Genomic DNA, 14,229 nt, shown 5'->3' with positions numbered 1-14,229 from the left:
TGCGGCAAAACTCTTATTTACCTCAGAAAATTAAAGATTTTTACCCTTGAAATCTTGGAAGAGGATGAAGCACAAAACTTCTCTGGCCATGAGTACATTATCACAGGGCAGAATTCAGACACAATGATCAAGCTAAAATTCCTGTTGAGATGGTTACCATTCTAGTCTCAGTTCAATATTTATATTTTATCTAATCACAATCCAAATAGCCATGGGTATTTTTAAGAGATGTTGGCACTGACAGACTTTCTAGGTAGTTTTATGGTGAACATTATAATGTATCAGCACGCCTGACAGAATTATACAAGTAAGCTTCCATGTCTTCTCTTCCTATTCTCCTTTACTAGCATGGCTGGGGTGGGTGGGAGGAGTATACTGTGGAAATGCTGTTGCAAAGAGAGATTTGCTGAAGGTAGTGATTTGTAGTTGTTCAGTGCCTTCTTGGAGATAATTTTATGTCTGTGGAAATGGCTGAGAAATTGGCCTGGATGTGAGCTGACAATTTAGAGATGGAAAGTTCTATATCCCATAACTAGCCTCTTGAGCTTTCCAGTTCCTTCCTATGGAGCACTCCTCCCACTTCCTAATCTCCGTAGATTTAATCTGCAGCACCTGGTAAGGAAAACTACTAACGGACATGAAAATGTCGAGCACCATACTAATGACACTTTCCTTAAAATCCAATACCATGCTCCTATATTTTGCAAGTGCACATTTCATATGTGCCCATACGCACTCAATTTCCATACGAAAGCCTAGTCCCAAGCTCATGAATGATTATCTGACCAATTCTCTAGTCATGCTCACTAGCCTTTGTGCCACTTGTGTAATATATAACTATTCCAAATGTATATTGCTAAAACCTTTTTCACATGCTGAATATATTCTCTTGTGGGTGAACATAATGTATGTAATGTTGGAGATTTACTGGGTAATTACAACCTCTAGTAGGGCTCATCTCGTCTCATATTTGCCATTTGGACTATTTCTAATTCTCATTCTGCTCTACTGCAGCGAGCAGCTGTCATGAAAATAGAGGGAAGGGTAGCAACTGCCTTACCTGTAAGAGGTTAAGCAATTCAAATAACCTAGTTGGCACCTGACCAGAAGGACCAATGAGGAAAGAAGATGCTTTCAAATCTAGTGTGGGGAGAAGGATTTGTTTGTTCTCTTTTGTTGTTCCCTCTCCGGACAGAGGGAGAAGCCAAGCAGGTACAATATCTCCTGAAAAATATACCTGGAATAATTCATCTAAAACCATATAAATTGTAAGTAGGGCAAGGAAATGTTAGGTTATCTTTTGTTTTGGGCTTGTGAATTTCCCTATGCTAGAAAGGTAGTATTATTCCTGTTTTTTGTAACTGAAGCTGAGCCCAGAGGGGAATCCTCTGTTTTTAAATCTTTTTTATTACCCTGTAAAGTTACCTTCCATCCTCATTTTGCAGGTGTGATTCTTGTACTTTTAAGAACCTGGTTGATTTCAGTATCCTGAAACAGTGTCTGGTCTGTGCTCACATTGCTAAGGCAATTGGTTGGTATATTATTCTCAAGCCCCCAGGAAAGGGGGTGAAGGGGTTTGGGGGGTATAGGGATTCCAAGTGACCCTTCCTTGAATTTTTGTGTAAATCACTTGGTGCTGGCAGCAATACCATCCAGGGACAAGGAAAAGAATTTGTGCCTTGGGGAAGCTTTAACCTTAACTGGTAGAATATAAGCTTAGGGGGTCTTTTATGCGGGTCCCCACATCTGTACCCCAGAGTTCAGATTGGGGGGGGGGGACCCTGACAGCAGCTAATGGCCTTTATGGATGCAAGGATATGAGGGAATTAATTCAAAGCTGCTTTTACAAAGCTGCTTTTTTTTTTTTAATCTGGCATGAGGACAAATGTACTGAGCAATTAATTGCTGGTGTAATTCTACTGAAGCTGCTAAAGTAACAGCAGTGACTATTTTGCCCTTTATTTTGAGACCCAGCAGAGCCAGTTTGGTAACCATAGGTCAAAGTCAGAATAAAACCCTGTAAAATCTAATGGTGTACTTGGCTAAATCACCAGCATTAAAATGCTGGCTGGGTTATTGCCCTATATTGCTGCTGATTTAGATAAGCAGACCTTCTATTTTTGTCCCTTTATAAACTCCCTTGCTGTATTGTTGCATCTGTGATGTTCACTTGCAGATAAAGGGCCTGATTTCAAAAGTGCTGAACCTGCAGAGTTTCTATAGATTTCAGCCAGAAATGCAGGTGTTCAGCATCTCTCACGGTCAGGCACCAAGTCATTTGACAGTTTACCCAGGGCAGCAGATCAGGACCTGGAGGTCAGATAGACAGGGTACACCTAGTTTGTAAATACCACCAGGACTTAAGTAGGAGCTAGGCACCAAGCAGCTTAGACAGTTTTGTGCATGCACTTTGGCAGAAATTTAGGCACCAGGGACTTTATTAGCAGAAACTTAGGTGTCTAGGAAATGTTGGCAACTACCATGTTAGGTGGCAACTGAGTGGGGATTTTTGAGGATCTACATTTTGGATTTAGGTACCTAAACCTTTGTGGATCTAGCTCTGAGCCTTCCTTGAATTTGCAGTTCCACACCCTCCTCTTTATGTTGAGCCATCCACTTGATAAATTGTATCTGCAACTGAGACTTCCTCTCATGACCACAAATACTTTGATTGAAAAAGCAGAAAGCGTCACTTATCCACTTACTGGATAAGTAACAAGGTTACTGTAATTATTAAGGTAAAATCTTCTAATTGAAACGTTCAGACTGCATGCTCTCTTTCACACTTGTAACCTTTTGTCAAATTAGAACTGGTTGCTGATATAATAATATACTTTTCTAAAGAACTGGCAGATCAAATAAGGAAAGTTTTTCTGTTGCCCCAAGCAATAATGTAAATATAGTTATGTAACCAGGAGGTCACTGACTAACAAAACATGATAAGCTGTTTTATTGGGCAAATAAAAGGATGAAGTATGACTTTAAATAGTCATAGCTATCACTTTAGATAGTAATAACTTTTTGCTTATGTGATAAAAACTGAAATATGATCAAATAAAGACATATGCTTGAGATGCGTATGACATACAAGGCTGAAAGTCAAGTACATAAGGATGGCCATACTGGGTCAGACCAAAGGTCCATCCAGCCCAGTATCCTGTCTACTGACAGTGGCCAATACCAGGTGCCCCAGAGGGAGTGAACCTAACAGGTAATGATCAAGTGATCTCTCTCCTGCCATCCATCTCCACCTTCTGACAAACAGAGGCTAGGGACATGATTCCTTACCCATCCGGCTAATAGCCATTAATGGACTTAACCTCCATGAATTTATCTAGTTCTCTTTTAAACCCTATTATAGTCGTAGCCTTCAGAACCTTCTCAGGCAAGGAGTCCCACAGGTTGACTGTGCGAAGAACTACTTCCTTTTATTTGTTTTAAACCTGCCCATTAATTTCATTTGGTGGCCCCTACTAAATAACTTTTCCTTATTCATTTTATCCGCACCACTCATAAGTCTATCATATCTCCTCTTTTCCAAGCTTGAAAAGTCCTAGCCTCTTTAATCTCTCCTCATATGGGACCTGTTTCCACTGAGAAGTGCTCTGTCCTATCCTCGTGTGCATCAATTTGATAAGCAGCTGTCTAATTTGGTAACTCATATTGCAAATTACAACACCCATTGACTTTACTGAGTCTTGGGGACTGTTATCAACTCTCAGGATTGGGTCCTTCCTTGCTGTTTAAGAAAGGGAGGGCCAGATTTTCAGCTGATATAAATCAGCATAGCTCCATTAAAATCTATTTCATCCTATTTCTAAGGATGAAACTTTCACTTAATATCACTCTAAGCAAGAACATACACAATGGTCAAAAGAATGATTTTATAGAAACTATAGTATCAGAAAAATGATATAAAGCAAGCATATGTGAAATTGGTTTCCTTTTAATATGTGGTTATGTTTAATATAAAACTATTTTGTCATCCTATTGAAAACAAAACATGGTCTCACTTACATACAGAAATTGCACCAATTGAACTAAATGTGGTTTCTAAATTGATTTAGTTCAATTGGTGCACTCTTGTGTGGACACAAACTGATTTAAGAGTGTCCACATACAAGAGTTGAATTGAGTTAGCCATATTGATTTAGTACTAGATTCGGTTAAATTGGTGCAATTTGTGTGCATAGACCAGTGCAAGATCTCACTTTTGTCCTCAACCTCAATGAAGACAATGGCAACATTCCATTGACTTCAGGGGAAGCAGGACCAGACCCCAAGCTTACCAAGCAGAGAACACTTCTTCACATGTTAATACTTGAATTGTGGTGTTGTGGGACAATGAAAATTATAACTATAAATCATTAGCAAAGGAGTACATTGTCATGTTTCTGGTGTTCATTCCTGAATACGCTCTTTTTTCCTTTGGCAGAGCATTTCAGTTTTAATGTTGAACGTACACCTCTCAGTGGCCAAAAGAAGCTAATGCAATTATCAAGGAAATTATGTGTAAAGAGCTTATGCAGTACTGTATTTAAATAAGAAAACAATCTTCATTCCTCTCTTAATGTTGCCTGCAATTAACGGGTCAATGTGTTAAGTTTGCTCTGTTTGACTTTTTAGGAATCATTTCAAAATCAGTACAAAAATATTTGGAATGTTGCAGAACAGCAGAAAGTTTTGCTTTGTTGTGGTGGTGACTGTGGACTGCGTGCTGTTAGGGAGGTGGATATTTTATCAGGCACAATAACAATACTTGTTTACTTCACCCACCTTCGTTCATATGTCATGTCTTTTACAGGACAACCTTCAGAGAAGCTTTCACAGAACTCTTCAACGTCTGCCTAAGCCACGTTAATCTCCTTCGCCATCACAAGGGCTCCATGTTTATCACAGGCACCCTACATTCCACGACTTTCTACAACCTGTGTGACGTCTGCAGGGGCCAGTGTAGTTGACCCCAGGGCCCCCTAAGCAGCTGGCTCCAGGGACAGCTACACCAGCCGCTGCTCGAGCGGCCCCGGCAGTGGCGGTCTGCTGGCCCCTGCAGCTGGTGCCTCTGGCCCCGGGCAGCCCTCTGGCCCCGGGCAGCCCCCTGCCCCGCAGCGCCCCCTAGCCATTCGCGATGGCAGGTCCAGTAGTGCACAGCTAGAGGCTATCGCTTCTTCAGAAGAAAACACACCCTCCGCCATCCCCCACAAGCGCCGGGTTTTGGAAGCGTTCGGGCAGCTGTGAGAGCGTCTCGCTCAATACATTCCCCCCCCCCCCCAGTCTGCTCACACCAGCCGCACTCCCCACCCCAGAGCCGCTATCCCAGCGCTTCAGGGCCGCTCCACGCCGGCTGTTGTACGAGCCTTAAAGCGGGGTTAGCGGCACTAGGTGCTAAGATTGTTGCCCAATGCCAGCCTCCTCCTGCGGGCGTTCCGAAGCTCCGGGCCAATCAGGCGGGCGCACTGCCGGCGGGGACCGTTGGGGTTCGCTCTGCGTCTCGTGGCGGAGGCGGAGCCTGGGCCCGAACCGCTGCTAAGCAACGGGGCTTCCTTCTACACAACAGCCCCTCCCCCTCCCGCCGGCAAGTGGGCCCCAGGGGAGCTGGGGGGAGCGTGCGTGTGAGCGGAGCCCCCGAGCCAGGAGGAGCCGCAGACATGGGCAGCGAGCAGGTGAGGGCGGGGGACAGGGGCTTGGGGGCGATCTCCCCACGCCTGCTCAGCGGCTTCCATCGCCGCTCTGCCCCATGCCCCCTACAGCGACCCCGCAGCCCTGTGCTGACCGCCGCCCCTACTGACCTCCGCCTGCCCCCCCAGCAACTCCCGGCCGCGCACTGAGCCCCGCCCTCCCTCTCCCACATTGACCCCCTGCTCCGCTACAGCGACCCTCGCACTCAACTGACTTCTCCTCTGCCCCCAGAGCGACCCCCGGCCCCGCACTGCCCGCTCGACCTGCACTGCTCTCCCCGACCACCAAAAGCAACACCCGGCCCCGCGCTGGCCTCCTGCCTTTACTGACTGCTGCACCCCATTGCCCCCACCTGCGCCACACTGAGCTCCCTCCCTGCCACCATGTTGCACCCCCCCAACGCCCCCAGAGACACCCCTGCACTGACCTGCCGCATCCTGCACTCACTTTCCTGGGCCAGCTACAGCTATTTCCCCACCATGTCCCCCTACCTTCCGCAGTGACCCCCTGCCTCTGTGCTGACTTCACCTCCCGGGCCCTGCACTGATGTCACCCTCCACTCCACAATGATTTCCCTGCTGTTGCAATAACCTACCTCAGTGATCCCTTTGCCACCATGATGACCTTGTTATTGCTGCTGCAGCCTCTAGGAACCCACCACCACTATTGTGGTGACCTCTTGTGCCCACTGCCATCACCACTTGGCGTTACTCTTACTGCTACCTTGTTCACTTCATGCTCCTGCTACAGTTGCCATAATGACTGTATACGTACTGGTCACCGGCTCTATCTTTGTATCACTTCAGCCAGGCTTGTATCGCTAGCACTATCTCATTTATATCACAACACCCAAATGTGATGAGATTTCAGTGCGTAATCAAATGTTGCCATGTTTCATCAGATTTTTTTTAAACAGAGTAAATGTGCATGATATTTTACAAATAGAATAAGACATGTGCCCTACACCTATAAGTTTAGGATAGGGAGACAATGGGTACCAGTAGGAAAGAGCGAGGGGAGTTATAACTATGAAGAACAAGGTGTTAAGGATTTAAGGAAGAGAGAAGAGGTGCTTGGTTTAGGGTTGTGCACATAGCTCCTTATCCTGCAGAGATTTATGCATGGGCTTAACTTTACCAGTGAAAATAGTCCTAAATTCAATAGTACTACTACTCACTGTGCAAAAGTTACGTACATGCATAAGTCTTTGCAAGATCAGGACCATAGGGAGTATTGTAACCTCTTCCCCTCCACCTGGTAACTCAATATAAGACAAGCCAGAATAAGACCTAGAGTGTTTGTTTTTCAAATAGCCTGATAATAGAATCATAGCAACATATGCAGAATTTGTGCATACTTTTAAACAGAGGAGGGCATTCTTTTACTTCAGTATTTTGCTTATGTATGGTTTCAGCCTAGTTGTTACTTATATTTATGCTAATCTAGCATATGTAGGGGGTTTTCTTTTGAACTAGATGGAAATTTTTTATATTTTGGCTTAACTAAACAGACTCGATTAAATTTTTTGAAATGACTTGTTTTTCCTCTCTGACATTTACTTAAACACGCATACTGTTTGAGTAACAGAGCAGGTGGTATAACCATATTTGTTGAAGGAGACTTTAACATATTCATCTCATTAGATGAATTGTTGATTGTAGGATGATATCCTCTAGGAAAATGAAAGTGCAGTGTCTGTGCTCTGAATTCTTTTAAATGAGGTATTCAAAAGTGATATAATCCTCCTTGCAGCTGTTCATATAATTTTAAAATTAGTTTTGAAATGTAAACATAAACTGACATTTTGTTTCTGGGTTGCTGTTCTTACAGCATTTTTAAGGGGCAGAGCTTTCTCTAAAGTCATTATAAAATGTATTACATGATAAACTGCAGAAACAAGTTCGACGATAGCTTGGTACAGATTGCTGCATATAGGGAATTCTTATATGAGGGAGGGAGCATGAACATTTTAAGATTAAATTTATTTTCAGAATTATGCAGGGTATAAATGCTGCATATATAACAGAGTGCTGATTTGCAACTTCAGCTATGAATGTTAGCAGGTGGCTCCATAGTGAAATTATATACCTAAATATCTGTTAAAGATCATCTCACACAATCAAGATTAAATAGAAAGATGATGAATATTAAAATAATTCCACTATAACCCACATATTCAGGGATTTCTGGGGTTTGGTTTATTATAGTAAATATACACAGCAAACTGGATAAGGAATAGTGAGGCATACATTTTTTCACTATAACTGAATATTGGATTTAGCCCATGCATGGCACTGTCAGCACTTATCTGGTGGCATTATCAGTTTAACTTTTTACATAAAAAAATATTCTGTACTACCTTGCTCTTTGTGTAATTATTTACACTGGTGGCAAGGTCCTGGAAAAGATAAAGATGGGTAGGGCCTGGATCTTTCTGATTGCCCCGGCGTGGTCCAGGAGGCATTGGTACAGGACCTTCACGAGCCTGGTGGTCACCCCGCTTCGTCCGTTACCGTCCCACCCGGACCTGTTCTCTCAGGACCAGGGCTGCCTTCTCCACCCCAACCTAGCGGCACTCCACCTCACAGCATGGCTGTTCAATCGTTAGGCTGGGAGGAAAGGACGTGCTCGGAAAGGGTTCAGCGTGTCCTCTTGGAAAGCAGGTGGCCCTCCACGTGCTGAGCTTACTTGGCAAAGTGGTCTTGGTTTTCCCGATGGGTGGCTGAATGGGGCGTCTCCCCCATGGCTGCCCTGATCCAGCTCATTTTGGACTACTTCCTTCACCCTAGAGCCCAGGGCCTGGTGCCATCACTGTCAAGGTGCACTTGGCAGCCATATTGGCCTTCCACCCGCCGGTGCAGGGGCACACAGTATTCTCCCATGCCATGGTTGGCCGATTCCTTAAGGGATTGGATCGTCTCTTCCCGTACGTTAGGCCCCCGGTCCCGCAGTGGGACCTGAACTTGGTGTTGACCCGGCTGATGGGTCCCCCGTTTGAGCCACTAGCTACGTGCTCCTGGTGATACCTCTCGTGAAAGGTAGCCTTCCTGGTAGCGATCACGTTGGCTAGGCGGGCCCTGACGTCTGAGCCCTCATACACAGAGTTCCATAAGGATAAGGTCCAGCTCCGCCCACATCCTTTGTTCGTCCTGAAGGTGGTCTCCGCCTACCACATGGGTCAGGACATTTTCCTGCTAGTCCTCTGCCCCAAGCCCCATGTATCCAGTGAGGAGTGCCAGCTCCACTCACTGCATGTGAGACAGGCTCTGGCTTTTTACCTGGAGCGGACTAAGCCATTCAGGAAGTCTTCGCAGTTGTTCATCGCCTCGGCCAAACACACGAGGGGTCGGCAGATCTCCACTCAGCGGCTCTCCAACTGGATCACCTCGTGCATCCATACCTGTTATGACCTGCCGGGAATCCCTCTACCGTCCATTGTGAGGGCATACTTGACTAGGGCGCAAGCCTCTTTGGTTGCCTTTTTAGCCCATGTCCCCATTCAGGACATTTGCAGGGCTGCCACATGGTCTTCAGTTCACACGTTCACCTCGCATTATGCGATTGTCTCCCAGACCAGGAAAGACGCTGGGTTCGGCAGGGCTGTGGTCCATCCCGAGAATTTGTGAACTCCTACCCACCTCCAACCGATATAGCTTGGAATCACCTATTGTGGAATACACATGAGCAATCACTCGCAGAAGAAAAGACGTTTTCTGTAATTGGTGTTCTTCAAGATGTGTTGCTTATGTCTATTCCACATTCTACTCTCCTTTCCCTGTCAGAGTTGTTTGGCAAGAAGGAACTGAAGGTGGGGGGAGTGCACAGCGCCCCTTATACCGCAGCATGGAGGGCGCCACTCCAGGGGTTGCTAGGGGCGCTCCGCTACGGGTACCGCTAGGGGAAAAGCTTCTGACACAGGTGCACGGGGTGAGCACGCACACCACTGTGGAATAGACTTGAGCAACACATCTCTAAGAACACCAGTTACGGAAAAGGTAACTGTAACTGTCTTTTCTCACACAAAACTTATGGGGGAAAGAGTCTGCAGTAACGTGTGCTGATTTCATAATGCAGAGGGGTAACTTCCTTCATGAATGTTCCTGGCTGACAGCATGGCTCATGGAAACTTTGTTGCCCCAAGGCTGAAACAAGATGTGGGGACTGCACAGCAGTGTTGAAGAGGTGCAGATGCAAGATCTGTGTGGATCTCAAGGGCTTATAGGTGAACCATCAGCTACTTGTATTGGTCTAGGGTGAAAAATCCAGTCCTGTGGTGGAAGAATTGTTTTTTTCACTCTGTAATTTTTCCTTTGCTATTCTGTCCTTTTAAAAGCTTCTCCAGGTTTGGAAAATTTGGAGTGAAAAATTGAAGAACCAAAAAAAAAACCAACCAGAAAAAGTGAGGGGGAAAAAACTCCATATAACATCATTAATTGGGTTGCAGTCAGTGGAAAAAGGGAAATAAAGGGATAATCAATGTGGAAAATTGTTTTATTTTCTGATGTAAAATCAGAACATTTGGGAAAAACTGAAAGTACTTTGCAAGAGTTTTTGGTTTAGAAAAAAGACCATTTTCCATCAAAAAAGTTTTGAATGAAAATTTTTGACCACTAGTTTATGATGATAATTGGATTAATCGGTGTCAAACGGGGGAGGTAACAAAAGCCCACAGGCAAATATAAAAATGGTGATCTTAACAGAGGTTTAGATGAAAAACAGTAGGGTCATAGGAGCAACAAGAGGGAAATCAGTGAGGGAATCTGCTCAAAATCTTATATATTTATACAGACTGGTGATCTGCTAGGTCACTCCAATCCTTGACTCCGGGAGCCAGCCTAACCCTACTTTGCTGTAAAATCCCCCGCTCCCGAGATGTTCATGCACAGCCTCTAGCATGTAAGCTGCTACATGTAAGTGAGTGAGCCCTTTTGGCCAGCCACTGCTTGGATTTTGCAACCGAATTACACTAGCTAATATCTCCAGTCCTAGACACAACCCTAGGAACCTCTGTCTTGCAGTTTCCAGTTATGTCCATTGTACTCTGCAAGCTTATAGGAGTTTGTTAATTTAACAAATAAATTGATATGTACCAGGCTTGTTATCCCATCTCTGACATGCTTCAAACCAAACGCACGGCTTCAGGTAGAATAAACAAATTTATTAACTACAAAAGATAGATTTCAAGTGATTATAAGACAAAGCACAAGTCAGATTTGGTCAAATGAAACAAAAGCAAAATACATTCTAAGTTGATCTTAACACCTTCAGTGCCCTTACAAACTTAGATGCTTCTCACCACAGGCTGGCTGGTTGCCCTTCAGCCAGGCTCTCCCCTTTGATCAGCTTTTCAGTCGCGTGGTGGTGGTATCTGTAGATGGAGGTGGAAGAGAGAGAGCATGTCAAGTGTCTCTTCCTTTTATCTGTTCTTTCTTCCCTCTTGGCTTCCCCCCCCCTTCAGAGTCAGGTGAGTATTACCTCACCACAGTCCCAAACTATCCAAGGGAAGCGGGGGTTACTCACTTGAGAGTCCAACAGATTGCTGCCTAGGCCAGTGTCCTTTGTTCCTGTGAGACTGGGCTGGGTTTGTCCCATACATGCCCTGGTGAGGTGTGAACTGCCCCTCTTCTCCTGGAGAGTTTTGCCTGGGCTTGTTTTAAGCCATGATGACACATTTTCAGCTTCATAACTATATACATGAAATTACAACCTATAACATTACTATAACAACAATGCTCAGTGCATCATGAACCTTCCAAAGACACCCAACATGACAAACTTTGCATTGGATACCCCACAATCATATTATAATGATGAACATGGGGGTGCAAGGTGTTCCCCTGAGGTACAGAGCATCACAGAAGGAGGAATAGGAAGAGACCAGTATGACTTCATCAGAAGCTCTTTAATAACTGGAAAATCCTACAAAATGTGGATCTATGGACAAATTGCCAAGGAGGAGTACAAAATAATAGCACAAACATGTAAGAACGAATCAGAAAGGGTAAAGCGTAAAATGAGTTACACCTAGTAAGGACATCAAAGGCAATGAGAGGTTCTTTAAATACATTAGGAGAAAGAGAACGATGAAGGAAAGTGTAGATACTTTTTGAGGAAGGAGAGCTAGTAACTGATGACATCAAGAAAACTGAGGTGCTTAATGCCTATTTTGTTTCAGTCTTCACTAAAAAAGTTAATGGTGACTAGAGACTCAACACAATTAATATTAATAACAAAGGGGAAGCAATGCAAGCCAAAATAAGGAAAGAACACGTTAAAGAATATTTAGATACGCTAGATCAGGGGTCGGCAACCTTTCAGAAGTGGTGTGCCACGTCTTCATTTATTCACTCTCAGTTAAGGTTTCATGTGCCAGTAATACATTTTAACGTTTTTAGAAGGTCTCTTTCTATAAGTCTATAATATATAACTAAACTGTTGTATGTAAAGTAAATAAGGTTTTTAAAATGTTTAAGAAGCTTCATTAAAAATGAAATTAAAATGCAGAGCCCCCGCCAGACCAGTGGCCAGGACCTGGGCAATGTGAGTGCCATTGAAAATCAGCTCACGTGCCGCCTTCGGCACCCGTGCCATAGGTTGCCTACCCCTGCGCTAGATGTATTCAAGTCAGCAAGGCCTGATGAAATTCATCCTACTGTACTTAAGGAACTAAACTAGCTGAAGCAATCTTGGAACTGGTTGCACTTTTCTTTGAGAACTCCTGGAAAAAGGGTAAGGTCCCAGAAGACGGGAGAAGAGCAAACTCAATACATATCTTTAAAAAAGGGAACAAAGAGGACCTGGGGAATTATAGACCAGTCAGCCTGACTCTGATACTATGACAGGGGTCGGCAACGTTTGGCATGCGGCTCGCCAGGGTAAGCACTCTGGCGGGCCGGGTCCGTTTATTTACCTGCTGACGCAGCAGGTTCGGCCGATCGCGGCCCCCACTGGCCGCGGTTCGCCATCCTGAGCCAATGGGGGCGACGAGAAGTGGCGTGGGCGAGCGATGTGCTGGCCGCGGCTTCTCGCCGCCCCCATTGGCCCGGGACGGTGAACCGCGGCCAGTGGGGGCCGTGATTGGCCGAACCTGCCGCGTCAGCAGGTAAATAAACGGACCCAGCCCGCCAGGGTGCTTACCTGGGTGTCTGAAGGCATTTTCTCCCCTAGGGTGAAACCTGAACTGCTGTGTCCCCTTACCTCTCCAGCCTGGGATGCCTTTTACACTGCATTGCTAGTGAACAGCAAACCTCTCCAGGCTTTGATCGCTCACAGCAGCTCTCATTCAAAGTCAGTCCCAGCTGAGTAGATGAATTCTACACCCAGCCACCCTTGAATAGATACAGAGCAACACGCACATATCCCTCAGTCCCAGCCTTGCCCCCCAGAAATATGCATCTTGTACTGTTGAGTAGCCCACTGGACCACAGAAGCTCATAAATTAGTCCATCATTCCAATAAAGTATAATAAATGTGTACCAGACATGTTGTCTCAAGTGGAGGCTTCCCAAACACTTCAATCCAAATACATTGGTTTAGATAAAACAATAAACAAATTTATTAACTAGAGAAAGATAGATGTTAAGTGATTTGCAAGTGATAAAATAAAAATCATAGTTACAAAAGAAGTAAAAAGATAAACATGCAAGCTAATTCCTAAACTTTACCAAGGCTAATATGTTTAAAAGTAAAAAGGTTTTCTCTCACCCAAAAGCTTCCAACAGTCTGTACTGGATAGAAAAAACCTCCAGGCCAGGACCACTCTCCCCCAGTTCAATGATGCACCTTTGTCTTTCAAGAAATCTTGCTGCCATGAGTAGAGATGGGGGAGGAGAGGTGTCTAAAGGCATTTTCTCCCCTTCTTATATTCTGACCCTTTGTCCTGGAAAAGTCTTTGCTGGATCATGGGGTCAGGCAGTTCCATGGTATATGTGAGCTGCCAACTGTCCTTTCTGATGAATTGTAAATTTCTTGTTTACAATTCCCCTGCTGGTGAATATCCAATTAAGCAGATGATGGTCTTTTAGCACCTAGATGGCATGCCAGTGTGCCTCTGTCTTTGAGAAAATGGTCTGATAACGTTACCTAGAACTACAACATATTTCACTAACAATCATGGCAACATCTCACAATTTTATATGCAGTGATGTTACACACATTTCAGCAGGATAATAATATTCAGCAGATGTGCGTTTTCAAATGATACCTCACAAGGCATACTTTGTACACAATATATCATAATCGTATAACAGGGGTGAACATGGGGCACAGTGTGTCACAGATACCCTGAAAGATACTGGAACAAATTATGAAACAATCAGTTGGTAAACCCCTGAAGGAATATATGGTTATAAGGAATAGCCAGCATGGATTTGTCAAGAACAAATCATGCCAAACCACCTAATTTCCCTCTTCGACAGGATTACTGGCCTAGTGGATAGGGGGGAATCAGTAGATGTGATATATATCTAGATTTTAGTAAGACTTTTGACACAGTCCTGCATGGCAATTTCATAAGCAGACTAGGGAAATGTGGTCTAAATGAAATTACTG

General features: G+C 44.5%; 1 protein-coding gene across 1 annotated transcript in view; it reads left to right on the top strand.

The window, feature by feature from the left end:
- The first annotated feature begins 5,582 nt into the window (after positions 1-5,582).
- The window catches only part of DNAH7 (dynein axonemal heavy chain 7), a 227,691-nt gene continuing 219,044 nt past the window's right edge, over positions 5,583-14,229 (top strand). The window contains exon 1 of the mRNA XM_034786290.1: positions 5,583-5,663. Coding sequence (XP_034642181.1) covers positions 5,649-5,663 — 15 coding nt within the window. The 5' untranslated portion in view covers positions 5,583-5,648. The remainder of the gene's footprint in view (positions 5,664-14,229) is intronic.

Source organism: Trachemys scripta, chromosome 11 (assembly GCF_013100865.1).
Source record: "Trachemys scripta elegans isolate TJP31775 chromosome 11, CAS_Tse_1.0, whole genome shotgun sequence".
Taxonomy (NCBI): domain Eukaryota; kingdom Metazoa; phylum Chordata; order Testudines; family Emydidae; genus Trachemys; species Trachemys scripta.
Note: the sequence above shows the minus strand (reverse complement) of the source record. Positions and strands in the feature narration are given on the sequence as shown.